The 20,787-nt window shown below is 40.5% G+C and overlaps 1 protein-coding gene across 1 annotated transcript in view; it reads left to right on the top strand.

The window, feature by feature from the left end:
- Nucleotides 1–8,529, top strand: part of KIAA1958 (KIAA1958 ortholog) — a 61,308-nt gene extending 52,779 nt beyond the window's left edge. The window contains exons 4-5 of the mRNA XM_023753269.1: nt 136–308; nt 7,480–8,529. Coding sequence (XP_023609037.1) covers nt 136–308; nt 7,480–8,286 — 980 coding nt within the window. The 3' untranslated portion in view covers nt 8,287–8,529. The remainder of the gene's footprint in view (nt 1–135; nt 309–7,479) is intronic.
- The last annotated feature ends 12,258 nt before the right edge of the window (nt 8,530–20,787 follow it).

The raw sequence follows: 20,787 nt of genomic DNA, 5'->3' as shown, positions 1-20,787 counted from the left end.
ACTTGATAGGAATTTCATATTTTGAAAGTGTTATCTCTTAGGAGTTTTCTGTTATTTAGCATGATCCCAAGATATAATTTTCTAAAGAAGGGAATGGCACATTATTTTAATACCTTTCATTTTTTCTGTTTCTAGCATATTCTACTAAGCTCAACAAATTTCCTGTATTTAATATTAATGATGACTTGAATGATCTGTGTACCAGTGCAGTAAGCCCAAATACTACCAAAGCCACGCGGTATGCCCTGAATGTGTGGCGCTACTGGTGCATGACCAATGGGCTCAAAGATCACACGGACATCACCAAGGTAAGGAACTCTTGAATTTACTTCTTTCAGCCAACTTCACTGAGCTTCCACGTGCCAGGCACTGTACTGAGCATGGTGGGGAGCACAGAACAGTTGCTTTCTGCCTGGAGAAACTTTGAAAGAACATAAAATAGAAAGAAACATGTCTATAGTACAAAGCAGAATTTAGTAAGTGTTCGATGAATTTATAGATCAGAAATGCCCCCCCAAATCAGTTAAATAAATTAATTTCAACATGGTGACACTAGCAAAAGCATTGATAGTTAGGCTGTATTAATGGAAGAGACGTAGAATTTCAATAGAATTGGATAAAGATAGATGTCTTCTGAGGAAGATTTGGAGGATTAGACTCACTTGCCTATAGCAGAGGCTTCATACATGGAAATGATGGGCTATAAAACTAGATTTTGATAACCCTAGCTATAGTCTTGTGACTATTGGGAAATCACTGAAGTTTTGTTTTGCTTTTGTTTGACAGGAGAGATTTTATTTGAAGGATTATTGCAGGGGCAGTGGGGAAGGGACTATTGTAATAGGGAGAATCTCTTAACCATAAGAGTCGTAAGTGTCAAGGTTTAGGCAAAAGGGAAACCATTGAAGGTTTTTGAGTGGGAAGGAACATAACGAAAGCGCTATTTTAGATAAATTAATTGGAAGTGATGAACAAAAATGTAGTTAATATCTTTGGTCCTCATTTTCTTTTCCCCAGTGATAAAATGAGTTCTGAAAATCTCTTCCAACTTGAAATGTTTGGGGTTTGTGACTGGAAGAAAAAATCTTTGGACGGGTAGAGACAGAAGACAAAGATGTTGTATTTTTATTTGGATCTATTGAGTATACATCAGACAGATGTCCAGATGGACATGTCCAATAAGCAGTTGGGAATCTGGGATTTCCAACATGGGGGAAATGTTAAATCTAGAAGGATAGATTTAAAGGTCTTGCAAATAGAGGTTATAATTGAAGTTCAAGGGCAGGTGTCATCCCCAAGTTTGGGTGATGTAGGGCAGCGGTCGCCAACTGGTCTGAAAGGTTGGCGACCGCTGATGTAGGGCACCAACAAGAGATGAATAGGAAACCCAGGTTTCTGCTTCTGACAGCACGGTGCACCGGACACAGCAGGGGGCCTCCATGCTGTACCTGCAGAGAAATGGGGCACCACCACAGGGCCAACAAAAAGGACAGCTGAGAGTGGAGCAGTGAGCAGTAAGCACATCTGAAAGGCAGGGCTCTACCTGAGGGCATATGTTGACAACATTATTAAGGAAGAGAAGAGACAGGTAGGTGAACTGAAGAATCCTTGATTGAAGAGAGGACCCTGAAAGGGGCTTGAGAAGTTCTAGGTGAGTAGCATACCCTAGCTTCTCACAGAGTTATATGGTAATAGTCTTTGAAGGGAAATGTTAAAAAAAAAATCACAAGCCACTCAAGGAAAACAAACAACAGATTTAGACATCCAGGATTTTCGATAATAGATTAAAGGCTACGAATGGATGAAATGTTTATAGAAATAAAGAGAATTATAGTTGACCCTTGAACAACATCGGGGTGAGGGGTGCCGACCCCTGCAGAGTTGAAATCTGCATGTGTGGATTTCCAACTGTGGATCAAAAATAAATACTGTATAAAAATGTACAAGCAATAACAAACTAATCAAAATGAGCAGATTTGAAAATAAATTGAAATTTCCACTGCGGTCAGAAGGGAATGAAAAGATCTAGATTTATCCTCCTGCTGTGACAATTAGAAAACTGGGCCCAGTGTGTGAAACAACCCTTTTCAGACGTGACAGGTAGCACAGGATTGATCCCTAAGAGAAAGGTAACAAATGAGATGAGTGCTACCAGGTCTCAGGCTTTCTGCCTGGAGGCAGTTTCTGAGCTGCAATGAAGGGAGGGGAACCCAAGCAGAGCCTGGGAATAAATCTTGTTGAGTTGAGGGAAGACAGGGATCAGGGTCTAGGGAGGCCAAGGACATGAGGATACTAGAAAGAAGTCCCAACATCCATTGAAAAGTATGACAAACCCAGAATTCAACAATTTCTAGCATCCAATCAAATATTACCACTCATAGGAAGAAGTGGGAACATGTGACCCATGCCCAGGAGAGAAATCAGTTCTATCTTTCACTTCTAGCCAATTTGGAGAGCCAGATTTATCCTCCTGCCTGAAACAACCAAAATGCAGACATGGATTTTAGAATTAGCAGACAAGGGCATTGAACAGTTATTATAAAGAAGATAAGCAAATGGCCAGGAAGCACATGAAAATATGCTCAGCTTCATTAGACATCAGGGAGATAAATGCAAATCAAAAGCACATGAGATTCCACTTCACATCCAGTAGGAAGGAAGGACTGGAATTTTAAAAAGATGCAACAGAAGCTAACATCTGTTGATGAGGATGTAGAGAAACTGAATCCTTATACACTTCTGGTGGGAGTGTAAAATAATGCAGCCTGTTTGGAAACAGTCTTGAAGTTCCCCCAAAGTTAAATATATAGTTACTCTGTCACTGAGCAGTTCCACTCCTAGGCAAATACCCAAAATATGGAAAACATAGATTATACAAAAACTTGTACATAAATATTCATTATAGCATTATTTACAATAGCCAAAATGTAGAAACAACCCAAAAGTCAGATGAATGAATAAACAAAATGTGGCATATCCATACAATGGAATTTTATTTAGCAATAAAAAGAAATGAAGTACTGATACATGCTACAATGTGGATGAACCTTGAAAACATTATGCTAAGTGAAATAAGCCAGACACAAAAGGACAGATATATATGATTCCATTTATGTAAGGCACCTGGAATAGGTAAGTTCATAGAGACAGAAAGTAGAATGGAGATTACCAGGGGCTGGAGGGAGGAGGAAAAGTGGGATTATTGTTTAATGAGTACAGTTTCTATTTGTAATGATAAAAAAAAGGTCTGGAAATGAATAGTGGTGACGGTTATACAACATTGTCAGTGTACTTAATGCCACTGAATTATACACTTGTAAATGTTTAAGATTGAAAACATATACATAATACATATATATGTGTATTATGACAATTAAATAAATAAAATGTAACTTTCACCTTTAAATTCACCTGTTCTCAGAGACCCTCATTTTTGGTTCTTCATCCTCACTTACCTTAACCTTTTCTAGACCAGAGGTCAGTGAAGTGCTATGAAGACAGTTGTCTATTACTGGGACACTTTCTATTTCCATTCAGGAATCCATGAAAAGGGTTTCATTTCTCCATACCCTCCATGGCTTAGATAACATATGCATCCCAGGTGATGACAATGTTCAGTAGAGTGCACCTACCACCACTTCTTTAGGTACTAGTATTTCTTCGTTTCCCCTGTGTTATCTAGAATATGGTGAAGAAGAAGATGTATTTCAATCCTCTGTAATCTACTCACATGGGTCACTGAAATATTTTTAATAATAAACGCTTAAGAAAGAGGTCAGTATCTTAGAGAATTTATCCAATAATTATTTACAAGAAAGAACTGAGGCATCTTGGCCCATATTCTTTAATCTCACTTTCTTGGTCTCAATGCAAGATATTTTTAGTCTAGATGTGTCTTTAAAGATAGATGTAGCTGGCAGAAGACAAAGTAGGTAACACCTCTTGGTCATGATTTGGCAGCTGGTGAGCCTCAAATTTGTTTAAGAAAGAAAGCAAGGAATCTAATGAGACTTCAAAATATCATCTATATAAGTAGAGTATACACTGTCATTCTCATTCTATGATCATTCTTTGATCTACTCTGAGTATTTAATTTAGTATTTTTTTAATACAGGTGTGACCCAGTCCTCATTGATCCATCTCCCTCAAGGTTACTATGTCATTGATTTCTATATTCCTTAAACTCACTCAGAAAATAGAGCACCTTGAAGCTCAGTACCTATCTTTCTAAATAAAGTAAAATTTGGTAACTGCAAAAGCAGAGTCATTTTGTTTGCCATTGGAGTGATGTAGTTCATAGGCATTTCTCCACTTCATCCCCCTAGACAAGATTATCACAAAGGGAAGTTTCTCCTAAAAGTAACTCTTGCTTTTTACTTGTCTTATAACTCTGTCAAGTTTCAAGGTTTGCTGTGTAGTTCCAGAATTTTGGAATTTGCCTAACATGTCAGTTTTTGGGTTTTTTTTCTTATTTTGTTCTTTACCATCTGAAGTCATCAGCCCCATGACTGAGCTCTTTTTGTTTTTCATTTTTACATCAAGGGAGCCAAATTTATAATCCAGGGTGAACTTTTGAGATGGTAAATCTATTCACAGTGGTTCTTGCAACGTCTTTATAACAAATTGAAGACCTTGGTAATCTGGCAGAGTAATCCCCAACCAAAACTCAGTCCAAGAAGGAGGCAGCCAACACAGGCCAGAATGAATGGTTTCTTGTGTGCCAATAATATAAATTTTGTGATTTGACATTTCTTCAAGAATTGCTTTTGCTGTGATTTTACTTTGAAACTTGTGGTATTCAAAGGACTTGTATGCATGCATATAAGCATAACCAATGGACACAGACACTAAGGGGTGAGGGCATGAGCGGGGGGTGGGGCAATGGGGGATAAGGACACATATGTAATCAATAAAGAGTTAAAAAAAGAAAGAAACTTGTGGTATTCTGTGTAAGTCAGAAAAATGTTCTGCATGATAAGTCACCTTGGTTCTCCTGACTCCAAGGTTAATTCATTGATTTAACCCATGTCCATTGGGCATCAGTGATATAGTTCAGGCATTCCAGTATGTAATGAAGACCCAGTCATGTATAAGATGCAGTGGACTTTCAGTCCACTCTGAGACATAGACATATAAATAGATAAAAGTTTGTGCAATATGGAGAGAGCCATAATAAAATTTAACTGCTGTGGGATCCCAGGTGAGAGAGTAACTTTGCTTAGGGAAGCTGGAGAAGCCTTTATCTAGACAGCAGAATTTGAGCTAGATCTGAAATAATGCATTGAAATTTTCCCAAATAGAGAAAGTTAGTAGAAAATGCATTCTAGTTAGAGGAGGTAGCATGTGCAAAGAAATAGATGCAGGAAAGGGTGTTGTGGTTTCTATCAATGACACAAAGTTCAGGGAGGCTAGAAATAGAGCACAAAGAGAACAGATGAGGAGGCTGGAGAAATACGGTGTGTACCAGCTACCTATCCCCGCATAACAAACCACCCCAAAACTTAGTGGTATAACACAACACTCATTTTACTTGCTCATGATTCTACAGGTTGTGCTCAGCTGGGTGGTTCTTCTACTGGGTTCAGTTGAGGTACACATGTGGGTGCAGTCATCTGATATTAGAAGACAGACAGCTTGTCTCCACTTCACATGTTCTCATGGTCTAACAGGGCTTTCTCACAAGGCAACATCGTACTAAGATGATGAAAGCAGAACTTGTAAGAGAACCTGTAAGACAAAAGCAGATGAAAGTGGAATCTCTTGAGGCCTAGGCTTAAAATTCACACATCGTCACATGTTACATTTTTTTAAAAAATATTTCTTTATTGATTTCAGAGAGGAAGGGAGAAAGAGAGAGAGATAGAAACATCAATGATGAGAGAGAATCATTGATCGGCTGCCTCTTGCACGCCCTCTACTGGGGATTGAGCCCGCAACCCAGGCATGTGCCCTTGGCCGGAATCAAACCTGGGACCCTTCAGTCTACAGGCTGACGCTCTATCCACTGAGCCAAGCCGGCTAGGGCCACATGTTACATTTTATTGACCAGAATAAGTCACAGCCAGTCCAGGTTCCAAGGGTGGGAAAATAGATTCTACCTCTTGATGGGAGGAACAGCAAAGTCACGTTGCCAAGGGGTATAGGAATAGGGAGGGGGCGAGTTATTGTGGCTATTTTTACAGATAATCTACCACAGAGTGGAGCCAGATTGTGAAGACTTGCAGACAAGGTAAACAGTTTGGAATTTATCCTAAGGGCAACAGGAAGCTATCAGAATTTGTTTTGTTAAGTGAGAAGGTAATAAATAAGATTTTCTGGTCAAACTTCTTACTTAGGAGCCATTTCTCTCCTATAATTCCCATGGTTATTGCAGAAGCCATCATGTTAGTACAATGGCCCATTTTTTGGTCAGTTGTTTGGATCAAGAGTGGGCCAATCAGAAGCCTTCCCTTGGGTTTTTTTTCTTTTCTACTGATAATGAGAGTTGATCTCTTGCCAATACCTGAAGTCATCAGATGTAAACCAAATACATTTTTCTTATCTGTGGAACAAATATTGATATCGAAACCCTGTGGATCATTGATCCAGAGACACTTGCAAACCTATCCTGATAAATTCAAGTGACAATTCAAGGATTATTAACTGGTCATATGGGTCATCTCTCCCTACAGCACCATGTTTAGGGCCAGCAGTACCAAATTTTATGTGCAGATATCAAGGAAATTAATGTTGGAATGATTCAGAGTTTGACAAGTTTAGGTCAGCAATTCTTTAGAGAGGATGGTTGCATTTTTAAAAAAACAATATTAACATGTTTCTTTTATTGTAAAAATGAATTATTAAATCTCCAGTGCATCCATTAACAAGAAGTTTGTGGGGGGGTTAAATCTTTATTGTTGAAAGTATTACATGTGTCCCTTTTTCTCCCGTTGACCCCTTGTAGTCTGCCCCCACCCCAGGCCTCCATCCCTCTATTGTCTGTGTCCATGGGTTATGCATATACGCATACCGGTTCTTTGGTTGATCTCTTCCCACCCACCCACCCTGGATGGTTGAATTTTATTGAAGGGGAGGGAAGGAAAGGATTTGCTAGAAAAGAGAAGAAAGGGCTTTCCAGAGAGGAATAGTGAAAGTTATAAAGGCCAATAGTAACAATATCATGTGTGTGTGTTCATTACTGTTTATAAACCCTTTCGAGTCCACTGCTTTAAGCATTGTAGGAATTCTTTGAGAAGGTGTTGATCATCATGTCCCCATTTTACAGCTTGGAACACTGAGGTTTAAAGAGGTAAAGTGGAGCCAAGTATGGAACCTAGCTCTTTCAGCTTGAAGTTCACTGTTCTTTCCACTATGTCATGCATCAACTCTTTAGAGGTCTTGTCTAAAGTACCGCCCCTGGTGAGGGGTAGGAGCAGGAAGGAGGGGTCTGGCTCTCTGGGTGTCCTCAAATGTGTAACCTCCGTGTTTGTCTCATTTGAGATCCCTGCAGTGAAGTTGAACGAGCTGCTTGAGAACTTTTACGTCACCGTTAAGAAGAGCGACGGCTCGGACTTCCTGGCCACCTCGCTCCATGCCATCCGCCGGGGCCTGGACCGCATCCTGAAGAATGCAGGTGTGGGCTTTTCCATCACCAGCAGCACCTTCAGTTCTTCCACCAAGAAACTCAAGGAGAAGCTGTGGGTCCTGAGCAAGGCAGGGATGTCAGGGGCCCGTTCTCGCAATATCATCTACTTCTCCCTCTCCGACGAGGAGGAGATGTGGCAGGCGGGGTGCCTAGGGGATGACAGCCCCATCACTCTCCTGTCCACTGTGGTCAAGTACAACAGCCAATACCTGAACATGCGGACACTGCAGGAGCATGCAGATCTGATGTACGGCGACATCGAGCTGCTCAAAGACCCACAAAACCAGCCCTATTTTGCCCGGACGGACAGTGTCAAGCGGGAGAGTCGGAGTGCTTCCACTCGCATATGTCACGGGAAAATCTACCACGAGCATTCCAGGGGGCACAAACAGTGTCCTTACTGCCTGCTCTACAAGTACATGTACATCCACCGGCCCCCCACCCAGATGGAGGCCAAGTCCCCTTTCTACCTTACCGCCAGGAAGGAGGCTGTCGACATGGGCAGCGTGTGGTATGAGGAGCAGAGGATGGGACTGCGGTCTCTTCGGGGAATTGTCCCAAACTTAGCCAAGAAGGTCAAGCTGGAAAACTGTGAGAACTTCACCTTCGTCTCATTTACTCAGGTCTCCAGGAGGCTTGGCTCCCACAGCTGCTGCCAGTGAGCCTGCCCTGGGTCCGGGCCACTGCCATGGGGCAGCCGGCGATGACCGTGACCTCATGGCCGGACTGGCCTCTGTCAGTGTGACCTGCTGTTTCTTTGACTTTGGATTTTTTTTTTAACTGAAAGTAGATGATTCTGAATACTTAGGATGTTTCATCCAAATGTGTGTCACCTTTGTTAAATTATGGAATCTAATACCATGTGTAATTGCTACATACACAGGAGCAAGGACGTTCATGTTTTCTAGTGCCTTTTTAGCACAGATTTTCTAAGAAAAAAAAAGAAGAAGAAGAAAACTTTAGTGATTTTCCCCCAAAAAAATCCCAGTAGCCTAGTAGCTTTAGAATGTTTTGAAGACTATATATGCTTTGTTCAATTACACTCACAAAAAGAACCAGAAGGAGAGGCAGACATTCACTATTTCCAGAAGGAAAATTGCACTTGACACTCCTCTTTATATTGTGTTGATGGATAACCGAGTTCTGCAGATTAAGCAGCCTTGCTTGGTGGAAGGTAGTGGAGACGCACTCGGCCTTGATCTCAGCACTAGGAGGAGCTTCCCTCTGCATCGGCGAAGACAGTTTCGTGGGACAAGATGAATGTGCCAGAAGCTGCTTGTGGGAGCAAGGTTTCCAGTAAACTAGACGGTGTGTACCATATTGTTATGCCAGTAGTAAAAGAAGTGGCTTGGAAAAGCGATCTGGATCAAAATGTGAAAACCTCCTGAAGCAGAAGTGCCTATGTCCTATTTCTCAGCACCACGTGAAAGCTCTTTTCACTTGAATATTTTTTAGAGTTTTTTGTTTTCCTTTAATCTGTTCTTTGTGTCACACCGTTGTTCTGTCAGCACATAGCACTGGATCTGTAAAAGAACTAAAGGTAATGTTGAGGCTGAGCCAGGAAAACCCAACCAAACAAGCTGCAAAGGGAACAGATTGGGAAATGTGTTGTGCTTTGATATATTTTGGTCAACGTATGACTTTTTCAGCCACAGTAGGTATCATCGTTTTAGGTTGGCACCAGTGTTGGGGACATAGTGCTATAGGCAGCCGACCAGGTAAGCAAACCCAGCAGTAAGGACCTAGTTGTAAAAACCCAAGCATGATGATAGGTTTTTAGTTTAAAACCATTTCACTCAGGTAAAATCCAACCTGACCCCTTGTGATGGAAACATCAGCAGGATTTTCTACCAACTACTCCGAACTGAAGTAGAAAAGGAGCCCAAAGAGTGCGAATTAATAATAATAATTTCCTGGGGTCTTTATTTTGTATCTGAGGTAAGACTGCTACAGCTTTGTACCATTGTATTCCTTGTGTATGCTTTCTAATTCAAAATTAAAATTCCAGTATAAGTTGGAAGAGCAGGAGTCCTAAAATCAGCCCTATTTCTTTTTCAAAATATTATTTTATTATTTATTTTAATTAATTGTTTTTAAAAAACATTCACTGGTCTCTGAAATATGTAATGCTTCCGTTCCCAGAGAAGACTCAACCAATGCTGCCTTAACGGTTAACGTTGTTCCCTCTTTAGTTCCTGCACATTTGTAATGTTGTTAAAACTAGTTGCTCTTTCCTGAATATAGTTTCATTTTGGTATGTCTCCATCTGTATCTGAATAGCAGGTAACATTTAAAACTCAGTGTTATGACGTGGTAGTGCATACTGTTCTAGTATGGTTTCCTATAGTGATTTTAGGGTTTAAAAAGAGACACAAAGCATTAGGTACAGTTTTCTTTCGCTTGCTAAGCACCCAAAGGATATTTTGTTTGTGGAAAGCAGATGGTCATTTTTTTTTTCTTGTCAGTTCTGCACTTAAACAGAAATAGAACCCGTGTGAATTATTGGTCAGAGCCTGCAGCCTAATTAAATAAAACCTCCATTTGTATTTTAAATAGATTCAAGAAGAAATTGCCATTAGAATCCCTGGGATCTCGTCAGATTTGACATTCCCAGAAGTAGCAATAACTGATCCAGAGGTTGAAATCTTTCTGTTGACACTAGCTTTTCATCAGCTAAATAACCATCTCTGCCTCAAATTTGTTACTTATTACCCATTTGATGTCGTGTAAATCCCCGAGTTCTGAAGTGAGTGATTATAATAAAAAAAAAAAATCAGGAGGTGGAATCGTCAGCGATAGCTGATGGAATGAAAGAACTGTCTGAGCATCTTGAATGCCGTTTATGTTATGATGTGCCTCCTTGGGGAGTAGGAGTGAGAAAGAAAACACATTTATCAAGTGCTGTTCTGTGCCACCCATTGTACCGGGTCCTTTGTCTACTTTGTAACTGTGTGGAGATGTGACTGTTTGTATGCACACACACACTTAGTAAACCTCCTAAAATGGTAAAGCACCTATCCATCTACATGACTGTGCCCGTCCTCGGAGGCCCTGAAGGGGGCAGGGTGTCTCCTTCTAAGGCTGTGGTTCTCTTTCCAGCCAGCTCTACACCATACCCACCGGGGACACCATGATTTTCTGCTCTACCCCTGAGCCGGGAACAAGGGGAATCCCAAGAGAAGGAAGTGGGGGAAGTTAAGAGTGTCCTCCCCCACTTCTTGTCTTTAGTTCTTTTTGTTTGTATGTTTGTTGTTGCTCAAAAGTGGGAATGAATGTCAGGAATTTGCAAGTTCACCTAGACACGAGTTGCCTCTGGCTCTGTGTCAGGGATGGTGGTGCTGTGGGTGTTACAAGAGACCGATGGAGTCCCTTGGGTGAGCTCTCGCCCTCAGCACCTCTGCATCTGCTCCAAAGTGAGCCCTACTTACTCGGCACCTCCTCCCAGAATCCATCAGGTCTCCCCTGGGAAGTTTATTCTGCCAGAGATAATAGGGCGTCAGCTGGAAGGGTATGATTCAATGAAATAGAAAGCGTTTAGCACAGCACTAGGCACATGGTAAGCATGCAATAAATATTAGCTATTTTAGTTACAGCTTTTGGTAATAGTAATAACTGTTATTATTATTCAACTGATCTGCATTGCGCCGCTTATTTCTTCCATTGTGGAGATTCTCTCCTTCAAACCGTTGAACTTGAAGAAGCAACCAGGCCTTATAGTCTGGTCACATTTATGCCCATCAATTCTACCTCCAACACAGCCAAGCCCTGATACCTCAGATAAGGAGCAAAAATAAGCAAAGAATGGAGAAATGTTAAGAGGCTTTTTATAAGACAGATTTTCCATGTTTAGTGTGTTTGCAAAGTTAACCAAAGTTGTGAAAGAAGTAGTCTCCTTGGTCATGTGGCATTTTCCCGCCCGGCTTGGATTATGCATAGGCTGTGTTCCTCTCCCTGACTGATTAAATGGTGTTTGAAGAAACGTGGGACATTGTTACCTTGATTTTGATTTTGATTCAGCCTTATTAAAAGCATCACGCACCATTCCACTCCCTCAGCGTGTTCTTAGGGAGGATCTGGACAAAATGATCCCCTCGGAGGAGCGGGAGCCTCTTGTAGTAGGAAGATGACTAGACTGGTAGCCCCTTCACTACTCACTTGGCGAGTGCTGGTCTCCCTCTCCTCGGCTCATTGGAGTGGACCATCCCCAAAGTGAATAATGTCACCCTTCTGCAGTTCTGCAAAACCATATCAGTAGGAAGGGGCAAAACTAGGAAGCAAAATTCCTAATTCCTCAAGGTCATAGAGTGAATCTCTAAGTGAGTGCTTCTCACTAGACTGGAATGCTTTCTTTAGGAATAACAGTTTTCTTGAATTTTCATGTTTCACAATGTCTAAAATTATTTTGCTATCTTTAGGCAGCAGACTGTTGATTATTTTTTCGGTTTAGGCTAACACTGACCACATGCTACTACTTAAATAAAGTAAACAATGTTTATTATGCTTACCCAGCATGCATCACTGTGCTTTTTTTGAAATCTGGATTGCTAAACAGTTTCGAGCTGGTAACCAGTTAACTTTAGGCATCAATAAATGCAAAAATGAAGACCTCCAAGAAGAATTACCTCATTTTCTTTTTTAAAAAAATATATTTTATTGATTTTTCACAGAGAGGAAGGGAGAGGGATAGAGAGCCAGAAACATCGATCAGCTGCCTCCTGCACACTCCCTACTGGGGACGTGCCCGCAGCCAAGGTACATGCCTTGACCAGAATCGAACCTGGGACCCTTGAGTCCGCAGGCTGACGTTCTATCTACTGAGCCAAACCGGTTAGGGCTACCTCATTTTCTTCATACGAGCTGCCATTTAGTCTAAGTTAAGGCCCATTCATATTTAGAAGCTGTTAACATACAGCCCTAAACAGAAGAATACATTAAAAGTTTCAAAGGCAGCCCTAGCCGGTTTGGTTCAGTGGATAGAGTATCAGCCTGTGGACTCAAGGGTACATACCTTGGTTGTAGACTCCTCCCCAGCCCAGGCCCTGGTCAGGAGGCAACCGATTGATGTGTTTCTCTCACATTGATGTTTCTCTCTGTCTTTCCCTTTCTCTCCCACTTTCTCTAAAAAAGATCAATGGAAAATTATCCTTGGGGGAGGAGTAGCAAAACACACAAAAAAGTTTCAAATTCATGTATGTCTTTAAATGCTTTTGCTTTCGGGGTGGATTTCTAATGCTCTATATTAAAAGAGAAACATTCGCTTGTTTAGGCCGTGGTCTTAGGTAAAAATCTTTGTTGTATTTTCCCGTATCGAATAACCACCTTAGCAAAAACATGAGCAGAGGGAGAAGTTGGTGGTAACCTGAGGCCAAGCTCCCTTTCTTAGGGGAGAGGAGGTTTTGGGATGATAAGCTAATTTATCTCTGGAGATTATATACTCTGTATTTATATATTCTGACATCACAGGATTTCCCACAATTCCTTTGAGGGAGGCTACCCATCCTTCTGGCAAAGTTTGCCTGTTATGATGATTTTGAGAACTTCTAGTTCTTACTGTTCAAGAAATCCAGAGAAGTTCCACATGTTTAGCTGTTGATCAGAATCAGATTTTTATGCTCAATTAAAGTGCTTTATTATTTATCAAATGCAGCTCATATGGGAGTTAAGAATTTCAGGATATATTGATTAAAACCAAAAAAAGGGTCACTGGATTATGGGTCAGCGTATTAGTGCTTCCATTACTATTAATAGCAACTAGGTGGGTCCCTTTCCCCCACTGAGAAGAGAATGGGCTCCTAAGTATTTTAAGATCAGTAGAACTGATTGGATTCCTTTGTATTTAACTACAGTTAACATTGCCATTTGTTCAAAAGAGTTTCTAGAAGGTTCAGATTTGACCAACACGATGCTCTCTTACAGCTGCCTCACATTCTCATTTAATTCTCACATCTGCTATGCAAGGTAGGTCTAATGATCCCCATTTTACTTATTGAGAAACCAAGGCTCAGAGAAGTTAAGTAAATTTCCTAAAGCGTCATAGGTTAATAAGCTGGAGAACTTAAGTTTGAACCCAGGTCTTCTGACTCCAAATCCAGTGCTCAATCCACGGGACAAAACACCTTCTTCAGGCCCACAGAAGTCCATGTATCACAGAGCTTTTAAAAAATTAAACACAATTTGTATTTGTTTGAGAAATACTTTATTAAGCCATACCATGTCACACCTTATATGTACCGTCTTACTAATCAGTTGATCACATGGTACAATTCAGTAGTTCCTGGAAAGCATTATGAAGGAGAATAACATTTCCTACCTACTGAGAACCTTGTCTTTATCCAATAGATACTTCTTTACCCTGTATCTACATAGAAGTGCAGGTGGTTATGCCAATTTATTCTAAGAAAAGTCACGTAATTTACAAACCACCTGTTTTGACCCTGGTATCACTGTTTAGGTGTAAAGGTCTTCCTAACCTATGTCACAATTATATACTCAGGTTTCTTTTTAATATTGGTGTCAGAGGATTTTTATAATCTTTGAGATTAAGGCACCCTCATAGCAAAATACATATTTAGTCATTTGGTTTTTATTTTTACCTTTACCAGGACATGTAGAATATAGGTAACTCTGAGATTGTGTAGTCAAATTCCCTCATTTTACCAGGAAAGAAATGAAAGCCCAGAGGTATTTAAGGGCCCATCCAAGGTCAGCAAGACAATAAGTGGTAGAATGAGAACTAGAAAATCAATCCAGAACTCTCTTCCTTTATACCATAGCTGGGAAGATTTGGATTTTTTAAAATTCAAACTATAAAAGAAAGTTTATTTAGAAAGTCTCAGAGGTAGAAGTGAGCTGTAGAAGAAGTGGGCTCAGGAAACAAGTTACAGAGGCAAAAAGAGGGGCCCTTATTACTTAGGAGAAAGGCGCCTGGGAGTGGGGGTACAGATATGCTCCATAGAGAGAACCGCCAAGATTTGCATTTTATGAAAGGAACTGCATCTGTCAGAAGGACATCAGACTATTAGAGCCCCCAGTGAGCTTCTGCCTTCCCAGAAAATCACTCATCAACATCAAGACCCAGGGGGAGGCCAAATCTCAATTCTGGAATCTGGAAGCACAGATTCTCTATCCTCCCCACCCCACCTCCTCTTCATTCAGTTCAAGACTCCACGTCTTAGAGCTGAAATATGAGCAGAAGGCAGTGAGGACCTGTTAGAGGTGTAGTGCATTCTCAGATAAACACCCTGTAGGTGAGAGCAGAAACGATAGGTAGCAGAACATGCAAATATTGTGATTTCTTCATGTATGCTGTTGGATCAAAGAGGCAGAAACCTGGTGATCAGAAGGAAAAGGATGCCACTTGAATAGTCAAGTGCTGAACTAGGAACCGGACTTGGGAATCTGCACATGACCTTACCATCAGTCTCTGTATTAGAAAACAGGGTTTGACAAACACTCAAGTGGACAGATGGCGTAACCAAGAAACACTGGGTCTGGGAAGAAAGGACCACATTTAAAGATGAATATAGAGAAAAAAGGCAAAATGCATATTTTTAAAAATGTGACTGAAACAAGGGAAATGAACAGCTTTCAGAACATTTGAAAATGGAAGTGGTCTGCTGCAAGAAACGAACATGTTCGATTTCTTTTTTACCATAATTGAAAGAACAGAAGAATTGCTTCAGTGCAGCAATAGTTCTTTTGAAATGGGAGTGGGTTCAGAGAAAAAGGCAATAAAATAACATGAAAAAGGAATTGATTAGAAAGGATTGTAAGGAAGCTAAAAACATTAAAATCTACATTGGAAGCAGAAAATAATACTGGTGCTTAAAGAAAACACACAAAACTCAATACTATGAAAGACAAACTCGAGATTTTCTTTCTAATGTTCTTTCAAAAGCAACGAAAGACGAAAATACTAGGGAAAGGAACCGGATTGAGAAGACAGAACATTAGCTGACATTACTGATACTTGCTTTTCCTGGGGGCAAGACTATATTGAGAAGAAATACCATCAACCATAAAAATAAAATCTTTCCCGAACAGAATGAAAAGTTGTGCGTGTGGATTGAAAGGACTCACTGCATTCCAGGCCAAAAAAAAACCCCAAAAAACAAAGTGAACGAGACCACTACGCAAGCACCTCATGGCAATAATTTTAAACGACCAAGGATGGGGAATGAAAACGCTTGCACTCGTCCAGTCAGAAAGTAACAAGTTGCCTATCAGAAAACAAAAGAGCGTTTTGGCTTCAGACTTCTACTCTACAGCACCAAATGCCAGGAAATAACAGGGGACTTTGAAGGGGAAAGTTGTGACTTTGGAATTTGATACACATTTTATATGTTAAGATACAGAAAATATTTTTAGTTATGACAAGCATTCAGGATATAAACCATCGATATAATACTATTCTTTAAAGGTAAATTATACTGAAACCTACAAAGCTTGGTTAATATATATATATTTTTTCTTACTATCATCATTTCAAGGGACTCTGGGGTATTACACATCAGATCATTACCGGCTAAAAGAAGGCTATGTATGCTGTTGAATAGATAATGTGGCTAGAAGCCACATGTCTAAAAGTGTCCAGGTCCTCACATGAATAGGCTAAACTAATACACGGAAAGGTACCTAAAAATAACAATATATCAGCCTGGTGTTTCTTCATTTTTATTACTGAAGTCATGTATGATCACTCTGGTATCAATAGCAAATTCAGATGCATCTTTTACAAATAGAATTTAAATTGCTCAGTTTTCCCCACTGCTATTTAAAACCCTCTATCCTGGGAGGGTCCCTTCCTTCCGAGTGAGAAAACGCAAGGCGTCCCCACGTTTGCTTTGGCGTCTGATAGCCTAGACTGGAGCTGACTGAGGCCACGGCCACCCCACCTGCTTCTCCACTCTTCTGAAACTCAGCTGACAACAAGTGCAAAATTAGAAAATTGCAGACTATATATCTGTTCGTTTTCAAAAGAGCTCAGATTTCGGCAAAACCATACTTGTTTTAGAATACAAATGCAAGAAAAGCTTAGTTTCAACAGCAGGAAGCTGGCCTGGGGGAGCGAGTTGCTTTCCATAGCTGTACTTGAATGATCTTTTTGTTGTTTTTTGTCTTTAATTTTTTTTCCAATTTACAGTTGGTATTCAATATTATTTTATATTAGTTTCAGGTGTACAGCATAGTGGCTAGACATTTACATATTCACAGAGTGATCCCCTGCAATAATTCTACTGTACTTGAAGATTTATGGAACTGTGTTTAAATTCAGCAAAAACTAACAACGACATACCCAATTAATTATTTCCGGGGTCCACAAGGTTAGTGTTAGAACCGAAGCTGGGTTGTTTTGTTTTGTTTTTCATGGGCTTGCACTGGAAGGGCTCGAAAACACAGAGAAATGTCCACTCTGTATTATTATTATTGGCCTTAATGCTCAGACCCTTCCTGTCAGAATAAAGGTTTTATCTGTGCCCCAAGTGGACTTGCCAATTTAAACCCTAAATTAAATTTTCAACACCACCAGCCTGTGTGCTCTACATCTAGCCATAGAGTAGTTAGCGGCGGCTTTGCGTTTGCGTGGTTTGTCGCTCGGCAGTGCAGCAGACTCCTCCGGATGGAGAGAATCTCTTCTGGACAGAGTCCAAGTGGAACCTTCCCCAAGGTCTCCCCCGCCTGGCTGCGACTGACAGAAGTCTGTTCGTTTTAACTACGCAGAGAAAAAACACACTGCTTGTATTTAATATTTCCCATGTGGCTGTATATTCCACATGATAGCAACAAAACTGTCCTACCGTTTGCACTGTTCTGGATATGTTTTGTGGTGTGTGTGTGTGTGTGTGTGTGTGTGTGTGTGTGTTTAATGTAGAGGAGGGTACCCGTAATTTCTTAACACTGGAAACATCATTTTCAATGATACAGGAAATGGTCAGTCACTTGAATGATTTTATTGTACCATTTTCAACTTTTTCTTTCTTCCCCCAGTGAGGCCACCTGGGAGCGCACGAGCAGGGAGCACGTGTGGCGTCTGTTTCCTGTCACAGTGTCAGAGTTGGAAGGGATTTTCTTGTTCCTCTAATCCAGCTTCTAGTTGATAGTCTAGTCAAGTCCGTTAACAATTTGCAAGGTTCTGGGGTTTTTTAAGTTGTTGTTATTGTTTGGTTTGGTTTATGTACATTGCAGCTTGACTGTTTAACTCAGATTTTTGAAAATAAAAAAAAATGTTAATGTATATTTTATGTCTGTTTTATTAAAATAACTTAGTTATTTTAACTTAATCAGCAGTATGTATGGTTTCTGAGTGTTTATTATTTTAGTATCACATTCCTAGAAGTAGTGTTTTCCTTTGTAATTTGCAAACTGTTAGGACATCTTGAGCAGTTCTGTACCCGTAATTCTTCTTTTTAATGTGTTTTTAAATTGATTTTTAGAGGGAAGGGAAGGGAGGGAGATGGAAACATTGATGCAACTCTGGCATGTGCCCTGATGGGGAAATCGAACCCCGCAACTCTGGCATGTGCCCTGATGGGGAAATCGAACCACTGACCTCTTGGTGCATGGATTGATGCTAACCAATGAGCAACACCAGCCGTGCCCCGTATTCTTAATGTTTCTGAGCTAATGCTCTTGGTGAAATAGTTCTAATGGACTCTCCCTCCAGGTTTCTGACTTGGATGTATTCACTGGGCAAGCTGAGAGCCCATTTGGAAAACTCGCTTACTGATTGTATATGGACCATTGTGTACATGACTCTAATTCGTGTTTTCCTGCTCTTTAAATTATTCTTTTCCACTTTTGCAGAGTAGATTAACCCTAAAAGCTTTTAAAGTAGTAGTTTACTGCTCTATATTTACAACAGCTAAAACATTCCGAAGAAATTTCTGAGAAATACTTCCGAATGAGAATGGAGGTGACAATTTTATTGACAATTATTGACCTTCAGGCAAATTGACTCCTCTCTTCTCATTGTTCTACTTAGAGCAATAATTTTTAGAACTTTTAGACTCCCGAACCAGTTAAAAAGTTGATGAAAGCTACGGACCAATTTCTCAAGAAAATGCATATATGCATGAAACATCATATACATTCAGCCAGATTTAAAAACTCTTGCACTAGATTTTTAAAGACATGTTTGTAGAACATGTCTTTCTAAGATATGTTCTAAAATATTTAGGAATTTGCTTCAAAATAATCCAGAGGGGTAGAGTAGTGCAGCTGTAGATGTAGATACAAATTGGTATTGAGTAGATAACTGTTAAAGCAATTCAATGGGTACATGGGAGTGTGTTATACTATTCTCTGTTCTTTTGCATATGTTTGAAATTTCTGAGGCAGAGTTTAAACACACACACACACACACACACACACGCTCCCATAGTAAAGATTCCATAACCCTCCTCACCAGTCTCATAGATCACAGAATCTCCAAGCTGAAAGGGAGGACCTGAGGGTATTGACCCTGACAAACACAGATGAGACCCCCCCAGATAAAACCAAAGGTAGATTCTCAGGTGAGAATGCTGGGTTGTAGCAGTAATGGCAAGAACTAGTGAAATCTGAATTCTTACTGTTAACATGACTTCTTTTGTACCTGCCAGATGGGAACACATTTTGTTCTCTCCCTTTAATTCCGAAAGTAGATCTGTGGAAATCTTCGGGGTGGATTTACGACATACAGGTTGAGCTGTGATCCAGTACTGCCCAAAGCACTGTGAAGACTGGAGCTCTGAGCCAGGAGGTCCGAGGGCCTGGGCTCGAACACAGCCTTGTAGGCCTTGAGGACAAATATTCCAGGAGGAGTTGCTATAGAAACTGTGTGCTACCAAAACCTCGAAAGGAGAGGACCTCCAGGCGATCACCAGCCAGGGATGCTGCAGGGTAAATGCCTGGTGCTCGCCCACTCTCACCGAGGTGTCCAGCCATCATTTCCAAGTGCTCGAGGGGGTCTCTCATGACCAGTACTTTTCGGGTGGTTTCAACCTATTCCATCTCCGTTTTCTTGCCCTCTCCCAGATGAAGACCTGGACCCCCAGAAGGCGCACCCATCTTCCTCCCCAATAAATTTCCTTTTCCTTTTCTTTCTTTCAGTTTCCCTGTTTTATTTCTTCCTTTACTTGGGAGCATTTTTATGACCAGTTTTGCTGGGAACACACCAGGGACGGTCATGAAAGACACTAAACAAGATATATTTCAGCAATAAACAAGATTCTCGTATTTCTCACGGGATCCCAAAGAAATGAGGATGAGAAATAAAAATTCCTGCTGGAGTATTTACAATGTGCTCAGCTGTTGAAATGTTCAAAATGCAATCATGGAGGGTAATTTAGCACTTTTCTAATACAATTAAGGATGGTAATAATGTTGAAGAGTTTGGTCAAATTTAAAGAACCCAGTGAATCTTTAAGGACATGGGTAAAGAATCCAAACCCCCCCAATAACAAATACATTTTGCTGGTTCATAATTAGTACAGTATTTGCTGTTGTTGTCTGTCCCTATGATAGGGGCCCAGATTTGAAAGGATGCAGTTTAGCCTTCCCCTAGGCAGGGAAGAGTATGATCCAGATGTTTCCTTTTGCCCTACCTTCTCAGGCATGTGTAGGCTATGGATACCCCACTATCATGTATGTCTCTGCTCTCATTATTTCTCAGTGAAACTCTCCAGCCAGGGCATTCTTTCCCAACTGTCAGTCATTCCTATGCCGCCTCCCCAATTTTTGTGAAAGCTGAGTCTACTTCTCCTATTCTTTAAATTTATTCGTTTTTTAACTTAAATTTGTTAGAGCAAAAAATAAATACTTAAAAAAAAGCAGGATTCCTTGAAACAAACCACTTGGGTTCAAATTCCAGCTCTGCCTCTTACTAGTTCTATGACCTTGGGCAATTATTTGATCTCTCTGTACCTCGATTTCTTCATCATTGAATGGGCAATAACAGTGTCTACCTTGTAGGGCTGTGTGTGAGGATTAGGTAAGATGTCAATACATATAAAGCATGTAGAACAATGGCTGGCAAAGAGTAACTGTCCACAAATAACTGTTAGCTGTGACTGTTTATATTACTGTACAGTTGCTGTATTACTTGCAATAGATATAAATATGTAACTATTAAAATTAAAAAGGCTTGCTCCAATAATCACCTCTAGCATCCCCAGTGGCACAAT

The sequence above is a fragment of the Myotis lucifugus genome, unplaced genomic scaffold, assembly GCF_000147115.1.
Source record: "Myotis lucifugus unplaced genomic scaffold, Myoluc2.0 scaffold_43, whole genome shotgun sequence".
Lineage (NCBI taxonomy): Eukaryota > Metazoa > Chordata > Mammalia > Chiroptera > Vespertilionidae > Myotis > Myotis lucifugus.
The sequence above is the reverse complement of the archived record's forward strand: the minus strand, read 5'-3'. Positions and strand labels throughout refer to the sequence as shown.